The 24,693-nt window shown below is 61.6% G+C and overlaps 3 protein-coding genes across 10 annotated transcripts in view; 2 read left to right on the forward strand and 1 right to left on the reverse strand.

Annotated features, from left to right (window-relative positions):
- Positions 1–702: 702 nt before the first annotated feature.
- PLEKHG5 (pleckstrin homology and RhoGEF domain containing G5) lies at positions 703–17,063 on the forward strand. Of its 3 annotated transcripts, none has more exons than XM_028108340.2 (21): positions 703–816; positions 6,385–6,514; positions 7,699–7,801; positions 8,161–8,218; positions 8,583–8,674; positions 9,108–9,244; positions 9,519–9,664; positions 10,155–10,340; positions 10,422–10,610; positions 11,002–11,097; positions 11,750–11,800; positions 11,916–12,065; positions 12,435–12,545; positions 12,664–12,813; positions 12,906–13,043; positions 13,198–13,317; positions 14,424–14,556; positions 14,647–14,762; positions 14,851–15,038; positions 15,525–16,301; positions 16,571–17,063. In XM_028108340.2, the coding sequence occupies exons 1-21, from the start codon at positions 715–717 to the stop codon at positions 16,578–16,580; spliced, it is 3,183 nt and encodes a 1,060-aa protein (XP_027964141.2). In that variant the 5' UTR covers positions 703–714; the 3' UTR covers positions 16,581–17,063. The 3 variants fall into 3 exon arrangements, with proteins under 3 accessions (XP_027964141.2, XP_027964143.2, XP_027964142.2); XM_028108342.2 differs by having other exon boundaries at positions 9,597–9,664; XM_028108341.2 differs by lacking the exon at positions 16,571–17,063 and having other exon boundaries at positions 15,525–16,305.
- Positions 17,064–17,156: 93 nt separating this feature from the next.
- Positions 17,157–24,027, forward strand: TNFRSF25 (TNF receptor superfamily member 25). 4 transcript variants are annotated; one of them, XM_028108346.2, is made up of 11 exons: positions 17,157–17,641; positions 17,736–17,860; positions 18,419–18,539; positions 18,725–18,859; positions 19,223–19,390; positions 19,475–19,553; positions 20,284–20,339; positions 20,436–20,543; positions 20,709–20,743; positions 21,216–21,396; positions 21,618–24,027. In XM_028108346.2, exons 1-11 carry the CDS (start codon positions 17,491–17,493, stop codon positions 21,938–21,940), a joined length of 1,482 nt encoding a protein of 493 aa, XP_027964147.2. In that variant the 5' UTR covers positions 17,157–17,490; the 3' UTR covers positions 21,941–24,027. The 4 variants fall into 4 exon arrangements, with proteins under 4 accessions (XP_027964147.2, XP_027964148.2, XP_027964149.2 ...); XM_028108347.2 differs by having other exon boundaries at positions 21,642–24,027; XM_028108348.2 differs by having other exon boundaries at positions 18,500–18,539.
- ESPN (espin) overlaps positions 23,016–24,693 on the reverse strand; it is a 30,097-nt gene continuing 28,419 nt past the window's right edge. For all 3 annotated transcript variants that reach the window (XM_028108345.2, XM_028108344.2, XM_028108343.2), the window contains 3 exons: positions 24,545–24,624; positions 24,435–24,446; positions 23,016–23,334 (listed from right to left, as the gene is read on the reverse strand). In XM_028108345.2, the coding sequence (XP_027964146.1) occupies positions 23,187–23,334; positions 24,435–24,446; positions 24,545–24,624 (240 nt within the window). In that variant the 3' untranslated portion in view covers positions 23,016–23,186. The remainder of the gene's footprint in view (positions 23,335–24,434; positions 24,447–24,544; positions 24,625–24,693) is intronic.

The raw sequence follows: 24,693 nt of genomic DNA on the forward strand, positions 1-24,693 counted from the left end.
ACCAGCGTGCCTGCCTATCGCCCGCGGCCTCCACCTGTCGTCACCCGGCGCCTCCGTTCCTCGGCCTCCACCGCTGGCCTGGGCAGTGGGAGCAGGGTCCCCAGGGCTCAGGCTCTGAGGCGGGGGTCTCCAGGCCTGTGGGCGGGCGCGAGGGCGACACTCGGGTGGGCCTCTGAGCGCTGGAGGGGCGGTCCGGGCGGTCGGAGGTCAGAGCAGAGACAGGTGTCCCTGGGACAGGCCGCAGAGCAGGGTCCGAGGATCTGGACGGGAATGTACCCCAGTCCGGGTCCTACCCCCCTCCCCTCTTCTGCCTCCAGCGTTCAGGGAGCTCCCTTGGGAGCGGGAGAAGGGGTCCGGGGCCTGAGGCTCAGAGGCGGGGTCTCCGGGACTGCAGGGAGGGGCCTTTGCGCCCCAGACGTTGGCGTTGGGTGTGGGGTGGAGGGCAGGGCAGAGCCCGGCGCCCGCGGGGCTGGGCCGGGGTCTGGGTTCCGCAGCCGAGGGGACCGAGGGGTGTTGCAGGGAGCTCCCCGGGGGCGGGGCTGGGGGCGCCACGGAGCCGCCCCGAGGTGGCGCAGGCGGGCGGGGACCTGGCGGGCGGGGGCCCCGGGGTCCCGGCGCGCTCGGCCGGGGGCGGGCGCGGCCGCACAATGGCAGGAAGCGGAGCCCCGCGCTTTGTCCGGCGGGTGGCGCAGACCGCCGCTTCCTCCGGCCGCCATGGGGACGGGCCCCGGCGTCTCCGGGCGCCGCGCGGCCTCCAGGCCGGGCCCGGGGCTGCCCTGCCGGGCGGGGGGTCGCCCCCGCGACGGTGAAGGCCAGGTACGAGGGGCGGGGGGCGGGGGGCGGGGGGAGGCGCGCAGTGCCGGCCCCGCGGCATGCTTCCCCATCCCGCGACCGAGGGGGCTGGGCGGCGACGGTGGCCCGCCAGCCCCTTAGCCTTTTGTGTCTGGGGCTACCTCCGGACACACCTGTGGGTCCCAGGCCCTGCGCTGGGGCCCCCTCTCCCTTTCCTTCCTCTGTCCGGGCCCTGCCCACAACCCGCTGCTCCGGCCTCTGGCCCCAGCCCTACTGTGAGTGGGGAATTCTGACTTCGGGTGCCGCATCCCCATGGGGGGCAGCCTTGACTGTGTTCCCTAGAAGACCCCCTCTGTTATTTGTAAAGTTGGGGTCCATTCGCTGCCTTTGGGTGATCTCGCTGTTCCATCCGGGGGGCTCTCCTCTCTTTGGGTTGAGCTCTGGAAACTTTTCCCCTGGACCCTGCTGGTCCTCCCCCACTGGCAGAGGCCCTCAGAGGGTGGCCATGGTATGCAAAAAGGTGGAGAGTAGTAGGCACCTTCGTCTGAGAGAAGGTCCCAGAATCTGGCTTTGGGAAGGGACTGCCTTGCTTTAGACCCTCGCTCCTGAAGGGAGCTGTGGAGAGCCTGCAGTCTGGGGATGGAGGTATGAGAAGGGGTGGGGGGAGTATGCTCAGGGCAAGGGGGCTGTGCCCACCCCAGCCTGAGCCTCCCAGATAGGCTTGTGGTTCTCGGGGTGGGGGTGGGGGTTCCTGGAAGTTCATTGTCCACAGAGTGTTGAGGTAAGTGAAGAAACACCTACCTGGTTCAGATCCTGGGCCTGACTCTCACATGCCCCTGCTGTCGGTGAGCGTGGGGGCTGCTGGGAGGTTGGAAGCAGAGGTCAGCCACAGGCCTGGCACAGGCTCCCATCCTCCTCCTCCTCCTCCTCCTCATCGTTAGTAGTAACAATATTATGTTAGTAGTAATAGGAGGAGCTGTGGTGGTATTCACCAGAGCCCACCACAGTGCTGGGAAATGAATGTCCCCGAGTGTCTCAAGGGAGACCAAGTACCTTCACAGGGTGGGCACATAGTAGGTGCTCAATAAATATTTGTTGAATGCTGAATCTGCTATCAGGAGTGAATCTTTGTGTAAAAATCTGTTGTCTGTATGGTGGATTGGTTTAAAAATAGGATTGTGGCAGAGAACCAGGGACTTGGGCTGGAAGGGTCCCAGAGGCCCTCTGCAGGACCCTTCCAACCAGCATGGCTCCTGCATGTCACCCCCGCCCCCCGTGCGACTAGGGCCTGGGTGACCCGAAGGGCGGCCGCCCCGCCACTCTTGCCAAACTTGGCACCAGCAAAATGAAGCTGTCTGGGAAATCACAAGAGGCCTGGAAGGGGTGGCAGGGGGTGCCTGTACCAGGCGGGCTGCAGAGGTGGGGGATGGCTGCCTAGCTGGCAGACTGTGGGGCTCCTGGGAAGAAGGGGCTGAAATTCAGTGGGCGCCTTCCCCAGGTTCATTGTCAAGAGGAGATGCTTGCAGCTTGGAGGGGTGGGGGCAGTTCTAGAATCTGCAAAGCCAGTGCTGACTTCTATCAGCAGTGCCCCGGGGACGCCACAGTGCAGGCAGGGAGAGCTGTGGCCGAGGATAGCAGTTTTCACACTGTTTAGGAGTAGATTAGGTGAGGATAGAAACAGCGCCCCTCACCCCCTGCCCAAAGCCCCAAGAACACACTGGAAGACCATTTGAGGAGGGTGTGGAAGTGGGGAGCACCTGGCGCTCAGGCTGCCACCGGGCATCTGGGCCATCATGTCCACTGCCACCCGCCCAGGGCCCGGTCTGCCCCCTGCCTGCTGTCATTTCTATGCCCATGTTTTTGGGGGGGTTTTGTGGATTTTTTTTTCTGTCTGATGGAGGATTAGGGGGACACAGGAGCCCAAACAGTGAGCATCAAACTACGATTGCTTCCCTCTTGTCTCTATAGGTGCCGCCCCCCCTCCCCTGACTGCCCCGAGGCCAGCCTCCCCTGCTCCTCTCTCCCTTCTCAGCCTCCCATGAATGTGCTGGAAATCTAGGAGCTGGAGCTACAAAGCACTGGGTTCGGGTCCTGGCTGCACTGGCTGTGTGACCTTCAACGAGTTACTTGAAACCTCCCTGAGTCTGTCTCTCTTTCCTCTTCTGTAAAATAGGGGCGGTCACAGCTCTTTCCTCCTGGGGCGAGGGGCCCTCAGCACAGCCCCCAGGCACACGGTGATCAGGTTATAAATCAAAATCAGACTTTTTCAGCCGCCTTCCTCTTCCTCCCTTTGCTTCCTCTGCTGTCTCGAGGCTGTCCGTCCTCACCCCGTCTGTCACCTTGAAAATCTCTCATTGGGCTCTCCCCAGCCCAAAACTCTCCGGCGACCCTCCGTCGCCCTAGTTAATGAATGAAACAAGTATTCTCTGAGCTGCTAGGACTGGAGATAGGGCAGTGAGTCGGACAGACAGGGTGCCGAGGGGACGGCAGGGTGAAAGGGCAGCGGGCGACTTTAGAGTAAAGGTCTGTCATTTCTGTGTCTGGGGAAGAGCATTCCAGGCCGAGGGAGCAGCAGATGCTGGGGTTCGGAAGCAGCATGTTGGGGACACAGGGGGGGGCGGGTGGCGCGGAGTGAGCCTAGATGGCGGGACAGGGCGGGAGGCCCCCCCTCGGTCACCACACGGACTCTGGCTTTTCCTGGAGTGAGACGGGAAGCCGTTGAGCATAGTGAGCAGGGGCCACTCTGGCTGCTCATGGAGAGCAAATGATTGCGGGGCAAGGGTGGAAACAGGGAGACCAGTTATGAGGTCATTGTTGTGATGGGCTGAGAGGTGACCGCTACGGAGGCCAGGGGGCAGCAGTGGGCCAGTAGGCATGGCCGGGTTGAAGCTACAGATATTGAAGGGAGGGCCACCAGCACTTTCCCACTGGCTGGGGATGTAACAGAAAGATCAAAGGTGACCCCAAGGATGTTGACCTAATGTATCAGTTTCCCCGGGGCTGCCGTGACACGGAGCACCCACCGGGTGGCCGAAAGCTTATTCTCACACATACGGAGACCCACACAATGTAGTGGCGGCTTCGCTCATCCACACGTGTCCCTGTCTTTGTCCCTCCTCGTCTTGTAAGGACCCCGGTCGTAGGGTTGCTACACACTCTACACCGTTACAGACCCCAGCATGAGCTCATCTTCACTAATTGCATCTGCAATGACCCTATTTCCAAATAAGGTCACTTTCTGAGTTCCTGGGGGTGAGGATGTGACCTGTCTTTTTGGGGGGGCCGCCGCTTACCCCCATGCCCCCACACCATGGCAAGGCACTGCCACTGACTGCAGTTCAGGGAGCCGCATGGGGCGTTGAGCAGCGCCATGTGTGGACGATTGCGATCTGAGGTGCTCCTTGGGATCCAAGGGGGGAATTGAGAAGGTTGGTCTGGTGTCCTGGGTGAGGACCTCCCTGAAAGTTTACCTCTGGGAGCCCTCAGCATGTAGAGTCATGTGACTAGCTGAGTCACCAGAGGAGGGATGCAGATCATCATGAGCAGGGGTGAGCAGGGGTGAGCAGGGGTGAGCAGGGGTAAGCAGGGGCCGCTGGTGGGGAGATGAACAGGAAGGCAGGAAGTGGGCAAGGGGAGCTGAGAACTGCAGGAGAAACAGCAGAGCATGGGGTTTGGGGGCCTACAGAGGATGAGATGGTGTGAAAGAGACCGCCTGTGTCAAGGGCTGGGTCCTGTGGGTGGACTGAGAAGCTTGGCAGTCACTGGGGGCCCAAGAAGAGGGAGTTGGGGGGATGGGAAAGGAAAATGGTGGGAGAGGGTCTGAGAGGGAAGAGAAGATTTTCTAAGGTAGAAAATCTTCAGTTGCAACCACTGTAGTCATATTCGATTTAGGCAGACATCACCAGTGGATGTGAAAACCCTGGAGTGTGAGATTGCTGGGGGTCAGGGTATCTCGAAGTACCCCCCGCCCCACAGGCTACTTATTCATCCCAAAGAGAAAAAGGACCTTTACACAGTACAGGGGGTCCCCAGGTGACCCAGCAGCCGGCTGCATGGAGGAGGGTGCAGGCCACTCTGTCATGTCCCTGCCCAAATGCTTGGCCTGAATCCACCCAAGAACCTCCAGAAAGATCCCCGTGGGGGGGCTTTCTGCCAGACCGCTGGCTTGAATGCTTCAAAAACGTCGATGTCCTGAAAGGAAAAAACAAAACCCTGCGGAGAACTCATCCTTGAGGGAATAAACAGACACAACCAAATGCGTGTGTGAATCTTGAACAGGCTCCTGTATGCGAAATAAATCTATAAAGGCCATGGTTCAGACAGTAGGGCAAATGCGAACATAGACTACGGACAGATCATGTATCAGTGCTCAGTTTCCCGAGTGTGACAGTTTTTTTTTTTTTTTTTAAGATTTTTATTTATTTACTTGGCAGAGGGAGACACAGCGAGAGAGGGAACACAAGCAGGGGGAGTGGGAGAGGGAGAAGCAGGCCTCCCGCCGAGCAGGGAGCCCGATGCGGGGCTCGATCCTGGGCCCATGACTGAGCTGAGGGCAGATGCTAACGACTGAGCCACCCAGGCGCCCCTGTCCTGTACCATTCTTAGAATCTTCTGTAGGTCTGAAATATTTAAAAATGGAAAGTCACGGAAAATACGCTAACGAATACTGGGAGGGGAAACGAGGAAGTGGTCAGGATGGAAACTTGTTCACGGGGTCTCACTGAAAGGGGATGAGGGAAGCTGGCGGTGGAGAGGAACAGGGCGTGTGAGCCAAAGGACAGGGAGCCTGATGGTGCAGGGAGGGGAGGGCACTGAGCAGCTCCACACCCCGGCAGCCAGGCCGCTCTCACTGGGAGGCCGGCTGGATTGGAGAGGGGTGAAGCCTCCCCAGTGTGGGGACAGGTGGGCGGGCCTGTGGAGGAGCAACAGGAAAGCGGGAAGCAGAGTGGGTTAGAGGTGAGCTGCGGGAGCCGGAGGGCAGAGAAGGTAGGACAGTCATCCCCAGGGGTGGGGAAGAACGTAGACAGGGTGAAACAGTAAATACGGTAAACACAGTAAGTACTGTGGGAGCAGTGCCTTAGCGCCAGATGTCAGTGCCTTTCCCGAACTCCCCACTAACCCCCTCCACCCCATGCGAGGTTGGATGCAGAACTTAGGGCAGAGGGTGGGGGGTGGGGGTGGGGCGCGGACAAGAAGGGTTTGCCAGTTCTGACACCGAGCTGGCCGAACCAAAGAGCAGCCCCGAGCATTTTGGGGTGCCCTTCCTTCCTGAACCCCAGGAAGAGGCCCTGGTAGCAGCTGCCTCATGGTTCCTCCCTGGAAGTCTCCCCTGCACACTCTGTTCTTCGAGGGCAGGGATCTGCTTTCCTCTGCAGATCCCTCAGAATGGACACGTAGTGGGGCTTGGGAAACGTCCACAGAGTGAATTAAGGAGCATGAGGCCCCCCGTGGGGAATGGAGGGTTGAGAAATGAGCAGCCTCGGGAGGGACCAGGAACCCCGCCTGTGCACTGTAGCGGCCCGGGCCACCGCTGGGCCCGCATGAGGCCCTGTGGGGCCCAGCCCAACCCACCTCTCCCTCCTTCCCCACAAGGTATGCCACCACGCAGACTGTCAGCAGCTGCACCACCGGGGACCCCTCAACCTCTGTGAGGCCTGTGACAGCAAGTTCCACAACGTCATGCATTATGATGGGCACGTCCGCTTTGACCTGCCCCCCCAAGGTGAGCATGGGTAGGGACCCCAGCCTGGCCCTTCGAGTTCCCAGAGCAGCTCCAAACCCCCTGTGTAGGGGCACGGCGTCTTGGTAACTGCCGGAGCTGTGACAGGGCCATCAGAAGGACCAGAGTTGACTATAAATAGTGAAATCCAAGTATGTTGTGGCCCCTTTGGTGCTACAAGTTTTTGTTTTGTTTTAAGTTTTTATTTATTTGTTTGTTTGTTTGTTTGACAGAGAGAGTAAGAGACACAGCGAGAGAGGGAACACAGGCAGGGGGAGTCGGAGAGGGAGGAGCAGGCTTCCCACGGGGCAGGGAGCCCGATGCGGGGCTCGATCCCAGGACCCTGGGACCATGACCCGAGCTGAAGGCAGATGCTTAACGACTGAGCCACCCAGGCGCCCCGAGTTTTTTAATAAGAGAAGAAGTTGGGGGACTGTGCCCCATCTTGAGAGCAGGCCTGGCTCTACCAGGTTCTGGGTCTGCATCTCCTGGAGCTGCTCCTGCCTCTTGACAGGGGCCAACATGGAAAAGGCCCCTTTCTTCCTGTCCTTAGGGCTGGGGACTGCTGGGCAGATCCTCCAGCCAGGCTGCCAGCAAGCAGAAGCAGTGAGGGTGGGGGAGGGCAGGTCACAAGGAACTTGTCGCAGGAACAATAAACCCCTCCTGCTGAATAGGGACCTGGCCTAGGCCCCGCTGCCAACTGGCTGTGCTAGGGTGATTTACAGGCATCTGAGCCTGGCCAGAAATGCCAAACCTTTGTCTCTGTTTTTAGCTGGTCAGAGGGGCAAAAGGACTCTCCCTCTCTGCCAAGGCCCCCTGGGACTTCGGGTGCGGTCACAGTGGTGTGGGAGAGGAGGCCTGAGAGAAAGAGCCATAGATTTTTGTCCCTTCCTGCAACAATCTCAGAGGCAGGGTTTCCTTATCCCTATTTTATAGAAGGGTAAACGGAGGCCACAGGTGGATTTGTATTGGGGGCAGGGCATCACCTGGGGTGTCATCCCAGGGTGCTTGTGTCTTTTTGAGTCTAGGGATGGAGAGATGCTAAGCAGTGACTGAGCCCCTTCGGGTCCTCACAGACCTGCAGGGCCCTAGCTTCTGTGGGGAAGGGGGATCCCAGGATTGGTAGCCGGCTAAGAAGGGGGCCAGGGAAGGAGGATCCTGACCTTTCCTCCCACTTTACTCCAAAGGCTCTGTCCTGGCCCGGAACGTGTCTACCCGGTCATGCCCCCCACGCACCAGCCCTGCAGTGGACTTGGAGGAGGAAGAGGAAAGCTCTATGGATGGCAAAGGGTAGGTGGGCAAAGCAGACTCTCTGATCTGAGATCCAGGACCAGAGGCCTCTGAAGATCCGACTGGAGACCCCTCCCTGCCCCTGTGGATGCCCTGATTCCTGGAGGAGGCTGCCCAGCCTGGGTCAGCCTCCAGCACAGTGGGATCAGACTCCACCTGACTGGGTACCACTGGGTGTGACTCCCGTGTTGGCCACCAGAGGGCGCACAGACCCTTGTGGGCTCTGGCCTGCCTGAGCACAGCTGAGTTACCTGGTCACCCTGGGGTGAGCAAGGAGTGGGCAGCCGGCTAGGGCCCATTCACATCCCAACCTGGTGAGGGCCTACCCATGCCTCTAACCTCTGCTCTCTGTCCTGCAGGGACCGGAAGAGCACAGGCCTGAAACTCTCCAAGAAGGCAAGGAGGAGACACACGGATGTAAGGAGCCCCCCGGGTTGTCAAGGGGGCTCCTAACAGCCCCTGCCCTTCCTGGGCCCTTTCCTTTCCATCCCCAAGCCTGGCCTGTCTGCTCTGACCTCCAGGACCAGCGATGGGGTCTGGAGTGAGTGGGTCACCCCTGGCCACCGTGCCCTGCAGCCCAGTACTGCCCAACTTAGCCAGGTGGCAGATGCTACAGGAACTCCTCCCTTGGGCAAGAGGGTTACAGGGGACCTCCCTGGGACAGAGGCAGGCTGGGGAGATCCCTGCATTCACTCCCATGCTGGGGTTTCCATTCTGGATCAGGTGGGGAGGGCGGTCAGGGACAAGGGGTGCAGAAGCTAAGAGACCCGTGCCCTTTCAGGACCCAAGCAAGGAGTGCTTCACCCTGAAATTTGACCTGAATGTGGACATTGAGACAGAGATCGTGCCGGCCATGAAGAAGAAGTCGCTGGGGTAGGGCTTGGTGGGGCCGAGGCAGGGGGAGTCGGGCGGGGTGTACGTGTGGTTTCCTGCAGAAATAACTGTGTATGTCTGTGTGGTGGCCTGTGAGTGAGCAGGTCTCCCACCTGTGGGCAGACCCCCCAGGTGTTCCAATATATGTATGCATGACTCAGTTCCTGGATATGGCCCGGCATGTGACAGTGTCTACCCTGGTGTGCTGACACCCACGTGTGAGGGCATGGGCGTGCTGGCTTGTGTGTAGACACATGTAGGAGTGTGTGAGCCTCTGTTGCAGGTGTGTGCACCTGTATGTCTTTGTGCCTGTGTGTGATCCTCTGGGTGTCTCCCCTTTACCATCGGTAAGGTGGGGTGGAGCTGGGGCTGTGCATAAGGTGGGGGTTCCTATGACTGCCCCCTAACCTATACACCTCCCATCCTGGGGCAGGGAGGTGCTGCTGCCGGTGTTTGAAAGGAAGGGCATAGCCCTGGGCAAAGTGGATATCTACCTGGACCAGTCCAACACACCCCTGTCCCTCACCTTTGAGGCCTACCGGTTCGGGGGACACTACCTACGGGTCAAAGGTGAGCAGCGAACCTGGCAGGCAGGGTGGCTGGGCCCTGGCTGGCCTCCCAGAGATGGCTGCTTCTTCCCATGCTCAGATTCCCATTGGCCACAGCCCTGAGCAGGCTCATTACCATACAGGTGTCTCTGCTGGGCCCTGGCAAGAGGTGCTGGTGGGGTGGGGCCCCAGGGGAGGGCAGCTAGGCCTTGGTTTGGATCCTCAGGAGAGAGAGGGCTGTGGTCCCCTTCTCCACTGGAGCTGAGGATCTCTCATTGCCCCCAATGCTGCCCCAGCCAAGCCAGGGGACGAGGGGAAGGTGGAGCAGGGAGTGAAGGACTCCAAGTGCCTGAGTCTGCCAATCTTGCGGCCAGCCAGGGCCGGGACCCCCTCCTTGGAGCGTGTGGACCCCCAGAGCCGCCGGGAGAGCCTGGACATCCTGGTGAGGCCCTGTGTCAGGACTGGGGGTGGGGAGGGGCTTAGAGGGGAGATCACCTGGGCCCCTCACCCCTCTCTTGGGCTTTAATTTCCCCTTGTGGGAAATAGGGCTGGCTCTGAGGACAGGGGGCCCCAAGATAATGGGTCTTGTCTTTGAGAGTCTGTTAGTGCCCAAAGAGTGTGTGTGTGTGTGTGTGTGTGTGTGTGTGTGTGTGTGTGTGTGGTGGATCCATTTGGAGCTGTGCCCATAAGTGCATCTAAATATGCGGGTGACTGTGTGGTGCTTGGGGCTGGGTGGGGGGTGGTCCAGGTGCATCTGTGCCTGGATCTTCCAGCCCCCAGAGCAGGTACGGATCTCGGAAGAGGTGGCATCCCAGGGTGGGGGTGCAGAGACCCTCCCACATCTCAAGCTTGCCGGAGGTCTAGGAAACCCGCCGTGGGGTGGGGCTGTGGGAGCCAGGGTGGGCCTGGCCTTGATCACCCTCGCCGGTCAGGCCCCTGGGCGCCGCCGAAAGAACATGTCGGAGTTCCTGGGGGAGATGAGCATCCCTGGCCAGGAGGCCCCCACGCCTTCAGGCTGTTCTCTGCCCAGTGGCAGCAGTGACAGCTGGAAGAACCGGGCAGCCAGTCGCTTCAGTGGCTTCTTCAGCTCGGGCCCCAGTGCCAGCACCTATGGCCGGGTATGTGGTCCCCCGGGGGGCCCTGGGGCAGGGCGGCTGGCTGGCCCTGTCCCCTGACCCCAACCACGGGTCTCCTTCCAGGAGGTGGACAAGATGGAGCAGCTGGAGGGCAAGCTGCACGCCTATGGCCTCTTCGGGCTGCCCAGGCTGCCCCGCAGGCTGCGCTTCGACCATGACTCATGGGAGGAAGAGGGGGATGAGGAGGAAGAGGAAGATGATGCCTGCCTGCGGCTGGAGGATAGCTGGCGGGAGCTCATTGACGGGCATGAGGTCGGTACCTCTGCAGCCCTCCCTCCCTCCCTCCCCGCCAGGGAGAGGGGCATGAGGTCGGTACCTCTGCAGCCCTCCCTCCCTCCCTCCCCGCCAGGGAGAGGGGGACGCTTCTCCCCATTTCATGGGGCCCTTGCAAGGACCCCGTGACAGGATGCTCTGTGGGACAGCCCTGCCAGGCTGCTGTCATCATTGACTCAATGTGGGGAAACTGAGGCAAGGAACATGCAGCGTGCCATTTGGCTGTTTTGGTGGCAGAGGAGGGCCCAGAACTTGGGGGACCTCCGTGTTCCCACCGGGAAAAGGAGGTGGCCTGCAAGGTTGCGTGCCCCCTTCCTGGTCATCCGGGCATACTCTAGAACCCTTGGCCGACCCCCTGCACTTCCTGCAGAAGCTGACCCGGAGGCAGTGCCACCAGCAGGAGGCCGTGTGGGAGCTTCTGCACACAGAGGCCTCCTACATTAAGAAACTGAGGGTGATCACCAACGTGAGTGTGGGACTGCACCCGGCCCAGAGCCACCCTGCCCAGCAGAGCTTGGGGCTTTGCAGAAGGAACAGGGGGAGGAAAGGGGGAAGGGCTGCGCCCCAGGGAGGAGGAGGAGCAGGTGATTCCCACAGGCCAGGCACCTGCAGGGGACTATGGGCAAGTGTGCGGAGTTGGCTGGATGAACACTAGGCTCATGCTTTCACTCATTTATTCAGTGACTATTCCTGAACACCTGCTGTGTACCAGGTGTCCAGCAGCCACACCCTGGATGTGGAGGCAGGGTCTGTGCGTGCGTGCGTGTGCGTGTGCGTGTGTACTTCATCCTAGGGAGGGTACCTATCCTGGGCTTGGGGTTCAAGGAAAACCCCTTCGTTGAAACTCGGAGGGTTTCAGGGCAGAGAGGGAGGGGAGAGCTCCAGGTGGCACTGCAAGGCCCGTCTGCCAGAGATTTCCCTCCAGGTGGGGGGGACAGGACAGGCTGACCCCCAGGTGGGCCATGGAGGCTGGGCCTTTTCTGAAGGCGTGAACCGTCTCTGTCCCAGGCTGCTTCAGGGTCTCCTGGGAGGGGGAAGGGGTAGAGGGGAGCCAAAGAGTCTGGGTGGGGCGTCGGGACTGGAACGCCCCCCAGCTGCCGTGCTCCCTGTCCCCACAGCTGTTCCTCTGCTGCCTCCTGAACCTGCAAGAGTCGGGGCTGCTGTGCGAGGTGAGGCGAGGCCTGGGGCCCCGGTGCTGATGAGAGGGTAGGGACCGGTGGGGCGGGGCCTGTCGTCGGGGGCGGGGCTGAGGGCGGGGCCGAGCGCACCTCCCGCCCCGCTCAGGTGGAGGCCGAACGCCTGTTCAGCAACATCCCGGAGATCGCGCGGCTGCACCGCGGACTGTGGACCAGCGTGATGGCGCCGGTGCTGGAGAAGGCGCGGCGCACGCGGGCGCTGCTGCAGCCCGGGGACTTCCTCAGAGGCTTCAAGATGGTACGAGGCGGGCCGAACACCGGCGGGGACACTGCGTCAGGGCTGGGGCGCCGATCCCAACTGCCCATCACCCCCAGCTCCCCCCCCCCGACCCCCCGTCCGGCCAGTGGCCCCACACGACCCCTAGTGGTCGAAGGCAAAGAATTCCGAGTCGGTCGCCCGGGTTTGAGCCCCACCCGGCCATCTGCCTTTCCTACCTGGTGGAGGGCGGTCACTTTCGCGGGAGTTCGGTTTGGACACGGGGGTGATACACTTGCCACACCCTGGGGTGGTCGCGGAAGTGCAGTAAGACAGGGCTGGTGAAGCTCCCGGCGCGGGGCCTGGCCGCGGAGAGCGCGCGGTAACCGTGCCTGTTCCGTCCCGGGCCAGTTTGGCTCCCTGTTCAAGCCCTACATCCGATACTGCATGGAGGAGGAGGGCTGCATGGAGTACATGCGCGGCCTGCTGCGCGACAACGAGCTCTTCCGGGCCTACGTCACGGTGAGGGCGGGCGGGGGCGCGGGCCTGTGGGCCCACCAGGGCAGCAGGTGCGCGGCGGGCGGGGTCTAGAGCCAGGGGGCGGGGCATGCCCTGAGCCCCACCCCCGCCTGCGCCGCAGTGGGCCGAGAAGCACCAGCAGTGCCAACGGCTGAAGCTGAACGACATGCTGGCCAAGCCCCACCAGCGGCTCACCAAGTATCCGCTGCTGCTCAAGTCCGTGCTGAGGAAGACAGACGAGCCGCGCGCCAAGGAGGCCGTCATCACCATGGTAACCGGAGCGGCGGGCGGGGTGCCTCCGCGGCTCGCGGCCCCTCCCAGACCCGGGGCCTGAACCCACCGCCGTCCGTCCCCCGCCCCCAGATCGACTCGGTGGAGCGCTTCATCCACCACGTGAACGCGTGCATGCGGCAGCGGCAGGAGCGGCAGCGACTGGCGGCCGTGGGGAGCCGCATCGACGCCTACGAGGTGGTGGAGGGCAGCAATGACGAGGTGGACAAGGTGGGGGACCCCTGGCCCTGCTGGAACGGAGGAAGGGCCAAATTGGCAGAAACAGGGCTGTGCTGGGAATCTCGCTTGAGGATGCCTAGCCGAGAACGGGAGTCAGACCCTGACCTCTCTACCCCCCACCCCCTGCCCCCCAACCCATCGCCAGCTCCTGAAGGAGTTTCTGCATCTAGACCTGACAGCACCCATCCCTGGCGCCTCCCCTGAGGAGACACGACAGCTGCTGCTGGAGGGGAGCCTGAGGATGAAGGAGGGGAAGGACAGCAAGGTGACTCTAGGGGCCACCCACCCCCAGGGCCCCTTCCCCACCCCCTCCTGCCCTGTGGGTTTGGACCACTCTTTCCTGAGAACCCTCTGGGCCCTAGTTAGTGGTTCTCAGCTGCCCTGTCAGTTGGGTGGCAGTTCAAGAAGGAAGGGCTTTGTGGTCATGTGAGGGCTGATGATCTGCCTGCAGTTTACTCTTTACAGATGTGGCAGCAAGAGCACAGCAGGTCGGGGGCTGGGCTTGCCCACTTGCTGGTGCCATAAGGGCTCCTGATGGGAGGGAGGGGGTGCATTCCAAGAGCAGGTCAGGAACAGCCCAGAGCCTTGCTCCTGAGAGCTATTAATCCCAGGTGCATAACCCAGAGCCTGCAAATTACGGTTTTAAAGATTGATTGATTGATTGATTGATTGATTTGAGAGAGAGAGAAAGAGTGCATGCGAGTGGGGAGAGGGAGAGCAGACTTTACACTGAGTGTAGAGCCCGATGCGGGGCTCGATCTCAGGACCCCGGGATTATGACCTGAACTGGAACCAAGAGTTGGATGCTTAACTGACTGAGCCACTCAGGTGCCCCCAAATTGTGGTTTTAAAATCACAGATCATAGATGCCCTTTTTTCTTTAATGTAAGCTTTTTATTGAAATAAATTCCAAGTGCATAGCTCCTTGAAGGAATACCATCTTCCTCTTCATTTTAATTTTTTTTTAAGATTTTATTTATTTGAGAGAGAGAGAGAGAGAGAGAGCACGAGCAGGTGAAGGGGCAGAGGGAGAAGCAGGCTCTGCACGGAGCAGGGAGCCTGATGCGGGGCTGGATCCCAGGACCCCGGGATCATAACCTGAGCCGAAGGCAGACGCTTAATGAACTGAGCCACTCAGGCGCCCCTTTGTTCATTTTAATTTTATTCTCAGGTTCTTGGGAGGCAGGGAGCAGGGAAGGTGTTTGACAAAATCTGAGTGCCCCCAGCGACATCACTAGAGTGCAGTAAGGAAGAGCTTGTGCAGGGCCCCGCCCAAGAGAGGTTGTCACAGCAGACAGGCTGAGGTCCCAGGACCCTGGCCCTGATCCCTGGCCTTGCCTGCTCCCCTTGCCGCCCCTCCCCCCCCCCCAGATGGACGTGTACTGCTTCCTCTTTACGGACCTACTCTTGGTGACCAAGGCAGTGAAGAGGGCTGAGAGGACCAAGGTCATCCGGCCACCACTGCTGGTGGACAAGATTGTGTGCCGAGAGCTGCGAGACCCTGGTGAGGAGCCTGGCCCTGCTGCTGGCCAGGGGCTGTGGCGGGCAGGGGCTCTGGTCCTGGCTGACGCTGATGCAAGCCCCTCCTCACCAGGTTCCTTTCTCCTCATCTACCTGAACGAGTTCCACAGTGCTGTGGGCGCCTACACGTTCCAGGCCAGTGGCCAGGCTTTGTGCCGTGGCTGGGTGGACGCCATTTACAATGCCCAGGTGAGAGCTGAGTGGCGGGCGGGTGGGCGGATGGACGGGGTGCCCTGGTGAGGCTGCTGTCCACAGCCCCCTCCCCGCCCCCCCGCAGAACCAGCTGCAGCAGCTGCGTGCCCAGGAGCACCCCGGCGGCCAGCAGCACCTGCAGAGCCTGGAGGAGGAGGAGGACGATGACGAGGAGGAGGAAGAGGAGGAAGAAGGGGGGGAGAGTAGCGCTTCTGCCACCAGCTCCCCCACCATCCTGCGCAAGAGCAGCACCAGTCTCAGCTCCCAGCACTGGTATGCTCGCCGGGGCCCACCCGGCCGGCCAGAGCAGGGCAGGTGCTCCGGCCCAGCACTCCTGACCCCAAGGCCTCTGACACTGGCCAGGGCCCAGCCCCCACCCCTTCCTCTGAATGGCGTCATGCGGTGACCCCCGTCTGGGGGAGACGGCTCTGTCTCCCACCAGAGTCCAGGCGGGGATGGCAAAAGGTTTTCAGCTTGAGTGCCAACTCTGACCCTCTAGTGCTGGCTGGGGGGGAGGGAGGGCTGAGCTGAGGATCCTTAAGCTAGCCAGTTGGAGGGGGTACGGTGGCGGGGGGGGCGGCCGCCAGCCGTGGTATCTGTGTCACGGGCCCAGGAGGCAGGAGATCCGGCTGGTGGGCCACATGTTGCGCTGAGCCTCAGGCTCGGGGAGGGCAGAGGCTATAGACCTCTGCGTGCTGGGCATGGGCTGCCCCGGGCCACCTCCGTGGCTGGGCTGACGGTCACCTCCTGGCTCCACAGTGCCTCAGATGGCTCGACCGAGACCCTGGCCCTGGTTGTAGTGGAGCCTGGGGAGCCGTTGTCCTCTCCTGAGTTTGAGGGTGGCCCCTTCAGCTCCCAGTCGGACGAGACCTCTGTCAGCACCACTGCATCCTCTGTCACGCCCACCAGTGAGCTGCTGCCCCTGGGCTCGGCGGATGGCCGCTCCTGCTCCATGGACTCAGCCTATGGCACCCTCTCCCCCACCTCCCTGCAGGACTTTGTGACCCCAGCCCCTATGGCGGAGCCAGTGCCCCGACCCCCAGATTTGCCACAAGCCCCTTCACCCCCACCCTCTCCCCGCCTCCGCCGCCGCACCCCTGTTCAACTGCTGCCCCGCCTGCCCCACCTACTCAAGTCCAGATCTGAGGCCAGCCTCCTCCAGCTGCTGTCAGGGACCACCACCTGTGGAGCGCCTCCAGCCCCCAGCCGTAGTCTGTCAGAACTCTGCTTGGCTGTTACAGTCCCCAGCACAAGGACTCAGGGTTCCCCTCAGGAAGCTGGGCCCAGCTGGGTTCACCGGGGGACACCCAGCCCTGGCCGTGGCCCCGTGCCATTGGAGCTGGAGGGCAGAACCAGCTGCCTGGCTGGGGAGCCTGAAAGGCCCGCCAGGAGGAGCAAAGAACTGCCCTTGGGGGCCTCGCCCAGGGTCCAGCCCGAGCACCCCCCAGGGATCTCTGCCCAGCACCGGAAGCTGACGCTAGCCCAGCTGTACCGGATCAGGACCACCCTGCTGCTTAACTCTACGCTCACTGCCTCGTGAGTGGCCTGGGGTGGCGGGCCGGTGGCCCGGTGTGCTGGCATTGGGGGCGCTGAGCCTCAGGAATGGGTGGGGGCACTCTCATGGCTGGGACCATGTGGAATTAAGGGATGGGGATGGGGGCCTGCTCCAGAGCCTGCATGACAGTGTCTACGGTGGGCACTGGGGAAGGGGCTTAAGGATTCCAGTGGGGCAGGGAGGGTGGCCAGAGCCCCTCCGAGGGGCATCAGCCAAGGAAGGACTGTCTCTCCCTTCCCCTCTCCTACAGGGAGGTCTGAGCAGAGGGAGGCCCCCAAGGGTGCCACTGACCATGAGACGGCAGACAGCATGCCTCCTGGGGCATCCCGGTCCCACAGCTCTAGCTGCTGCCTGTGCACGCGGGCGCCAGAGCGTGGGGGCAGGACCCCTGATTTGCACTTTGCCAGACTGGTTGGAAGTGGAGGAGTGTTCAGCTCCAGGCCCAGGCTGCAGTCCTTCCTCAGGACCCCCCACAAGGCCACCTTCACTAACCTGTCCACCCCACAGGGTCCCTTGCTCGCTGCTCCCTGAAGTCACCGGCTCCGGTCTTCTGCGCTGGGCTCCAGGGTGGCCCTTCCCACCCCCCGCTTCGTCCGGCCCCGGCCGGGGTGTTTGTTCCCCTGGCCTGGCCTTCCTCCCTCCCAGTCCCACTGGCCACCCCAGGCTTGGGTTCGGCTCTGTGTAAAGTGGCATATTTATTGAGCTTTTGATTCTTTTATAAAGACTTGTATATACTACTGGAAGGAGTCCTTTGCTTTTGGAACCCACCCCTTTCCTGACTCACGAGCACTTGCGCTCTGGGGCAGGCGCGTCTCGCTCCTGTCCCTCTCCGTCTGTGGGAGGGCACCACTGGAGGAGACTGTGGAAGAGCCTTAGTGAATTAACGGGGCAGAGGTGACCAGAGCAGCACCTCAAGATCAACCTCACCCCCTGCCTCAGCCCCGAGGTCCACCCTAGACCCCCCATGAAGTGCTCCCTCCCACGAGGTGCCTCAGAGGGCCCCGCCCTGGGGGCAGTCCCCATAAGCTTATGCCGGGGTAGGCGGTGTGTCTCCGGTTCTAGGGAGAATGCCCCCTAGAATCCCCCTCCAGCGGAGGGCCCCGTACCCACACCCAGGTAGTATCTGGGGAGGCTGGGTCTCCCTCCTGTGTAGTTCTGGCCCAACCCCTCATGGCTGAGGGAGGGCTGAGGGCTGAGGCCCGAAGGAGGGAAGTCCCTTCACCTGGAAGTGGTAGTCTCAGGGTTGCGGCTAGGACCCAGGTGTGGGGACCTGGATGCAGCTGTGTCCTGTGTACACCTTGCTGTCCCCGGGCCGCCTCAGGTGAGCTCAGGTGCACAGGGGCAGGCTGCGTGGGCTGGGGGCCCCGCCCTGACCCCCTCCCCTGAGGCAGGCTCCTCTGCGCGGTTTGGGGCAGAGCAGGCGGGCAGAGCGGGGAAGCCCCTGGCTGGCGCATGCCTGTCGCCTGCCGTCGGAGGGCCCAGCAAGGCGCCGAGAGCCATGGAGTTGCGGCTGGGGGGCTACACGGCAGTGGCGGCTGCGGTGAGTGGGAGCACGGCGGGGGGGGGGTGGATGGCCTGGAGCCTGACCTTGGGCGCCGGTCTCCGCGCTGTGAATGAAGGGGCCCAACTTCCTTGGGAAGCGTGGCAGCCCCACCCCACCTCCCCCTTCGACTTAAGAAACTCAGCTAGTTAGAGGCTCAGCCAGGCGGGGCCCTTCCGCTGAGAGGAAACCCCCGCCCAGGGGCCAGAGGGGTCTAGGGGCCCCAGGCAGGGAAAGCTCTGGGTCCCCCACCGTACAGAAAGCACGAGTGGGGATGGGACTGCCTGAGCCTGTGCCGGTGCCCTGGCGGAGGGGAAACGTGTGAGAGGAGCTGGCCGGAGACCTCTGCTCTGCTTCTCCCAAGCCTGGTCCGCGCACGGTGGGAGGGAAGCTCCGCTTACCCCACGTCTGTGGGCACCTCCTCTACTCAAGAACCCGAGGAGCGGGCCGCTCTGAGAGCAAGCAGGCGCCCCCCCCCGCCGCTGAAGCGGGGCAGATGGGGCAGGGAGGGGCCCTGCGCGGGGAGCCCTGCTGGAGCCAGCAGCGCCCGTCCTCCAGGTCCTGCTCCTTGTGCTGCCGGGCACCCAGGGCCAGCACAGCACTCCCGGTCCTAAGTGTGACTGTGCCTACAATTTCCAGAAGAGGAACGGTCTGTTCTGTTGCAAGGGCTGTCCAGCAGGTGAGCCGCTGAACGGGTGGGAGGGGTGTGGGGGAAAGTGAGGGCAGACAGAGGGAGATGGGGTCAGGCGGGGTCAGGAGACAGAGGAAGCTGGGGTGGGGGAAATAGGGAGCCAGAGATAGGAAGGAAGAGAGGGGAGAGTGGGAACCCTCTTTGACTGTCTGACCCGGGTCTGGTTTCCACAGGGCACTACCTGAAGGCCCCCTGCCCAAAGCCTTGCGGAACCGCCACCTGCCTTCCGTGCCCCCGGGGCACCTTCCTGGCCAGGGACAACCATCATGAGACCCGCTGTACCCGCTGCCAGGCCTGTGATGAGGAGGGTGAGGGGCCTAGCGCTCAGTGGGGCGCTCTTGAGGACAGGCCATGGCCAGGGTATTTCTGAAGGAGGGGGCTACTTGGGCTTAACCTCTGGGTGTGACAGCCCTGTGCCCACGTGTGCCAGGCCCTCCCCCCGATCCTGCCCTAAGATGCCTTTGCCCCCTCTCTCCCTGATGACCCTCCTATCCCTGTATATGCCTCAGCCTTTGATCTGTGGCGCTCTCCATGCTTCTCTCCCTTTGGGGGTTGCCCTGTGTCTGGTCTGTCCCCATCTCCATTTTCCAGGGGATCTGCCCCTAGTCCCCATGGGGGCCTCTGGCCCTGATGGCCTGCATTCTCCCCATCTCCCTGAACACTCTGGCCAGTCTCCCAGGTGGCCCTGACGAACTGCTCAACGGTGGCAGACACCCACTGTGGCTGTGAGCCAGGCTGGTTCCCAGAGTGCTTGGTCAAGTCTTGCAAGATCAGCTCACCCTTCCGCTGCCACCCATGCTCAGACTGCAGGGCCCTGCACCGCCACACACGGGTGCCCTGTGAGTACCCCCATTCTGGGCTACCTACCCCCCCCCAACTCCCTCTCTCCCTTCGTGACCCACAAGCCATCTCCTGGACTGCAGGTTCTGCCAGAGATACCGACTGTGGGACCTGCCTGCCTGGCTTCTACGAATATGGCAACAGCTGCATGCCCTGCCCCACGTAACTTCCTGGCTGCTCCCGGGACAGGGAAAGGGAGGCTGGGAGCAGAATGGGGACCTCAGGGAAGGGGGAGGGAGCTTGGTCCTTGGATGCTAGAGGGAAATCTCCAGTCACCTTAGGACGGATAAATAGGGGGCGTATCTTCACTCTCTGTCAGACTTTCCTATAGTCATCTTTCCAGCTGTAGATATTAGAGAAGCATAGGATTTGTCAATTTATAGAAAGTCACGTTCAAACCTTGGGCTGAGACTCAAGATCTGCCACTTGTTCTCTGGGAGATCTTGGGCAAGTTACTTCGCCTCTCTGATCTGTGGCTTCCCCATGTGAACATGGCGATATTTAGTTGGTTCTCCCCAGGGCTAAGAGGAAGGGGTAAAGCACTTTATCCACTTGTCTGCTCAGCCAAGTGTGTATTAAGCATCTGCCATTTTCCAGAGATGTTCTAGATGCTGGGGATACAACAGGGAACAAAGTAGGCAAACCCCTGTCCTCATGGAGCTGACATTCTAGTGACCCTCAATCTAGTTTACAAGAAACACCATAAATAGTGGTTGTCGCTATTGTTCCTGGGGACACAACTGAAATTTCAGCAGTACTTTGGGAACATTCCTGGGTAGTGTGGCTCCCAGGGAAGAGGCCTGGGGAGGGAAGGGCCTCCAGGACAGAGAAGATGGGTAGCCCCTCCTGATGGGTTCTCCCTCATCTCCCTCCCCATCCCCTCTCCTTGCAGGAGCACCCTCGGGAGCTGTCCTGAGCCCTGTGTGACTATTTGTGGCTGGAGGCAGAGTAGGTGGTGTGCTGGGAATTTGAGGATTGCTGGGTCGGGCCAAGGGGAGATTGGGGGCGGGGCTACAACCCACCCCTCACCGGCTGTTCTCTCAGTGTTTTGGGTCCAGGTGCTCCTGGCTGGCCTGGTGGTCCCACTCCTGCTTGGTGCTATGCTGACCTACACTTACCATCGCTGCCAGACTTGCAAGCCCACGGTTGCTAGTGAGTACAGGCGCACGCGCACATGTTTCAGGGGTAAGCCCACTCACCCCTGATGCAAAGTGCTGGGGGCCGGGGTGGTATAGGGGAACACAACAGGAGGTGGACCAGCGCCCAGTCTAGGAGTCTTGCCTGGTTGCTGATGTGATGCTCTTTGTCTCCTGGCAGATGAAGCTGGGACGGAGGCCCTGACTCCCCTACAGGTGAGCGTATAAGTAATGTTCCGGGAAGAGAGTGAGCAAGCACCCAGGCCTCAGCGTTCTGGAGCTGAGGGGTTGGGCCTTATGATAACTTGTGATTCCCAGTGTGTGGCATGGGGCTGGCACAGAGTAGACCTAATGAACACCGTGAGTTCACTGAGTTCTGAATGACTGAGAGCAGCACAGCACCTGTCCCTAAGTGGCTCTCAATCTGCTGGGGTCCAGACAGGTTCTGTGGGATAAGTGCCGCCATGGCCAGGCCTCCGACAGGGTTGGGGGAACAAGAGCAGGGCAGCAAGGGCAGGGTATTCCAGGCAGAAGAAATAGTTCTTCTGGGCCACAGCGGAAGGTTATGGCTGACTGCAGGCGGCAGCCTTGGAGAATGTTTGCTGACTGAGCCAGGGAATGGCCGCTCCAGGCCAGAGACCCCTTCCTAGGCCAGTTGGGCTGACCTGCGGCTTCTCTTGGCTTCTAGGCCACCCACCTCTCACCCAGGGACAGCACCCACACCCTTCTAGCGCCACTCAGCAGTAGTGAGAAGGTCCACACCGTCCAGTTGGTAGGCAACGGCTGGACCCCTGGCTCCCCCCAGACCCAGGAGGTGCCCTGCCCGGAGGTGGCATGGTCCTGGGACCAGCGGCACAGCAGAGCTCTTGGTAAGAGACCTCACTGGCCTGAGGCCTGGACCCCATCCTCCTGAGTCCCACATGAGTACTAGTTTCCTGAGGCACCACCTGCCCACTTCCCATCCCGAGCTAATCAGGTGGACCTCTCCCTGGCCGGCCCTGCCCGGGGTTCCCGCCTGCCCCCTCCCCTGGCCCCACCCCGGTCCGCGCCTCTAGGCCGCAGTTCGCACTCCCCACTGGCCCGCCCTCAGGCCCGCCGCCGCCGCTTTCGCCAGCGCCCCCTGCAGGCTCGGCGGGCGCCACGCTCCAGCCCGGCTCGCAGCTCTACGACGTGATGGACGCGGTGCCGGCGCGGCGCTGGAAGGAATTCGTGCGCACCCTGGGCCTGCGCGAGGCGGAGATCGAGGCCGTGGAGGTGGAGGTCGGCCGCTTCCGCGACCAGCAGTACGAGATGCTCAAGCGCTGGCGTCAGCAGCAGCCCGCGGGCCTGGGCGCCGTCTACGCGGCGCTGGAGCGCATGGGGCTGGACGGCTGCGCCGAGGACCTGCGCAGCCGCCTGCAGCGCGGCCCGTGACGCAGGGCCCCCGCCGCCGCCTCCGGCGGCCCCTGCAGAAGCCCTAAGTACGGTTACTTATGCGTGTAGACATCTTATGTCACTTATTAAGCTCCTGGCACGGCCCTGCGTAGCAGCGCCGGCCGCCCTCCCCGCTGCGCGCCCCCAGGCTTCTGGGTGGGGCAAAGAAGCGTGGACGGATATCGGGAGGGGGCAGGAGACCGCTCAGCAGTTTCTGGGCCTGAGCTCCGTGAGGCCTTGGTATTAAATCTGTGAAGAAGAGCTACTGCTTGGTGTTTCCGCGAGGCTGTGGTGTTAAGTGGCCCGGGCTTGGTTTCCTGGGGCCGTCGAAAGGGGGGCCGGAAGTCTTGTCACCCCAGGGTCGGGGACCCACGGTGGAGGCCAGTGTGGCCCTTGGCTCCCAGGCTGCCCCTCCCGCTCGGCCGTGCCCCAGTTACCCCGGAAGGGAGCGGAAGTCGTGGCGATCGCGGGAGAGAGTGAACGTCGGCCCCGGCGGCTGAGAGAGCTTTAATGGGGGTGCGGGATGGGGGGGGACGGGGAGGAAGCAGGTGGAGACACAAGTGCACGGCCGCCCGCCCCCCACTCTCTACACCGGCGCCGCGGAAGAGTCCGGGCAGCGTGGGGCCTGAGTGGGCAGACTTCACGGAACGGGGGAGGGCAGAGGATGGGCCCCCGGAGCTGCAGCTCCGTCCCGACGGGCAGGTTGCTGTTTTCATCGCTTCTGGTAAACAAACGACTGAGAGGAAGCCCTCGGCGGGGATAGGAAATGCGGCCTGGGCGGGCAGGGCACAGATCTGGGTCAGGACGGGAGGAAAACCCCTTCCCGGAGCGCGGGGCCTGCCTCCGCCCAGGATGCGCTAGCCACGCGGGTTTCGGGGTGCGGGGGAGGGGACTGCAGCCGGTTGCGCGAGCCCAGCAGAGAAACAAAAGCCGCCACCCACGGGGTCAGGGAGAGCTCTGCGCGACCTTCAGCGAGTATGCAAATATATGTAAATAGGCATGCAAATAAGCAGCATCTTTCTGCGTCAACAGCTCGCTTGGGCACTTTCTCTGGGCGACTGCGGCGGCGGGCGCGCTCCAGCGTCGCCCCGGGCTGGGGCTGCGGGGGCCGGAGCGGGGTCGGGGAGGGGTTCCAGCGCGGGAGGGGAAGGCAGCGTGGCTCCCAGCCATTCCGCCCGGGGCCTGGCAGGCCGGGGCGAAGGCTGGGGTCCCTCGAGCTCACGAGGCTGCGAGCAGGAGGGCGGCATTAGTACTTAGCGATGTCCCCCTTCTTCAGGATGATCTGTCGCTGCCAGGGCGCCAGCTTGGTCTCGTCGTAGCCCAGCGTCCGCAGCTTCTCCGACTGCTCTTTCTCTCGCTGCATCTCCTCCTGCTTCTGTCGCTCCTCTTCTTTCCTGGGCATGGTGTGGGGGCAGAACCGCGGGCAAGTGTGAGGGTGGGCCAGGCACCGTGAGGGGCTCACGGGTGGCAAGGAATGCGTTACGGAGGTCAGGGGCTGGGTTGCTGAGGACAGAGGGGCTAATTATTGGTGGCCAGGGCAATGAGTTCCAGGGGCAGAAGGGCTAGGGGACTGGGGTTGAGTCAGGAGGCACAAGAGCAGGGCTGGTGGGGGGCCAGAGGGGCTTGGTTGAGGGCAGACTGGAGTCACTGGGGCACACACACGAGCTGGGTGAGTGAGAGGCTGTGGCTGAATTATTGCTGGCTGGGGAATTACCGGAAACAGTGGTGCTGGGTCAGGGGTGTGGCAGAGGTTGAGGAGGGGATGAATTTGGCAGTACTGGGGTTGGGCTGCCAAGATCAGAGGGACCACACTACTGAGAGGCAGTGGTGGGTAATTAGGAACAGTTATTATAAGATAGGGGCTAGATCTACATGCCTGACAAGGAAGCCACTAAGTACGTGTGGCCACTGAGCATCTGAGATGTCAGAGTGAGATGCACTGTGGGGGTGAAATGCACATGGCATCTCAAAGACTTTGTTTTTTAAAAAGAAGTGTAAAAAGATCTCATTAATAACTTTTATACTGATTATGTATTGAAATAATATTTTGATATATTGGGTTAAATAAAATATGTATGTTAAGTTCACCTCTCTTTTTATTTTTTCAAGGTGGCTACTAGAGAATCTAACATTACATAGTGGCTCGCATTATACTTCTGTCAGCACTGGTCTAGATTACTGGGGCAGAAACTATGTTTTGAGGGACAAGAGATCAAGGTTATTGACACCGAGGTTGGGTTAACTGAAGGCCAGGTTAACGGGAGACGGGGCCTGGGTAATTGGGAACAAGACTGTTAGGGCATAAGATGTAGACTTCGAGGCAGGGGCTCAGTTACTGGGGGGAGAGGAGGCTGGTGGTATCGTTGGAAGCAGAGAGGTTGTGCTGCAGACCAGAGTGACAGGGGATGTGCTCAAATGGGGCTGGACGAAGGGGCAAAAAGCACGGTGCCTAGGCTGGGGAGGGGTGGCAGGTCGGGCCCAGTCCCACACTCACCGCTTCTGCTCCCTAGAAGGAAAAAGAGATAGCATTATCTTGTGCCACCACGTCAGGGACATGATCAAGACGTCCCACCAGGCCCTGAAGCTTCTGGTTCCCCAGCTCACCTCTCCTCTTCTAGCTTCTTCCGCAGGAGGTCTCGCCTCCAGGCAGGCATGCTGGCCAGCCGGGCCTCCTCCTCTTCCTCCTGAAACACAAGCACAGAGCTTTAGGACCAGCATGGGCGAGGAGGTGGGGGGACAGAAGGGGTGCACCC

This window comes from Eumetopias jubatus, unplaced genomic scaffold, assembly GCF_037043125.1.
Source record: "Eumetopias jubatus isolate StellerSeaLion01/CBP00866 unplaced genomic scaffold, mEumJub1_p1.0 scaffold_4, whole genome shotgun sequence".
NCBI classification, from domain to species: Eukaryota; Metazoa; Chordata; class Mammalia; order Carnivora; family Otariidae; genus Eumetopias; species Eumetopias jubatus.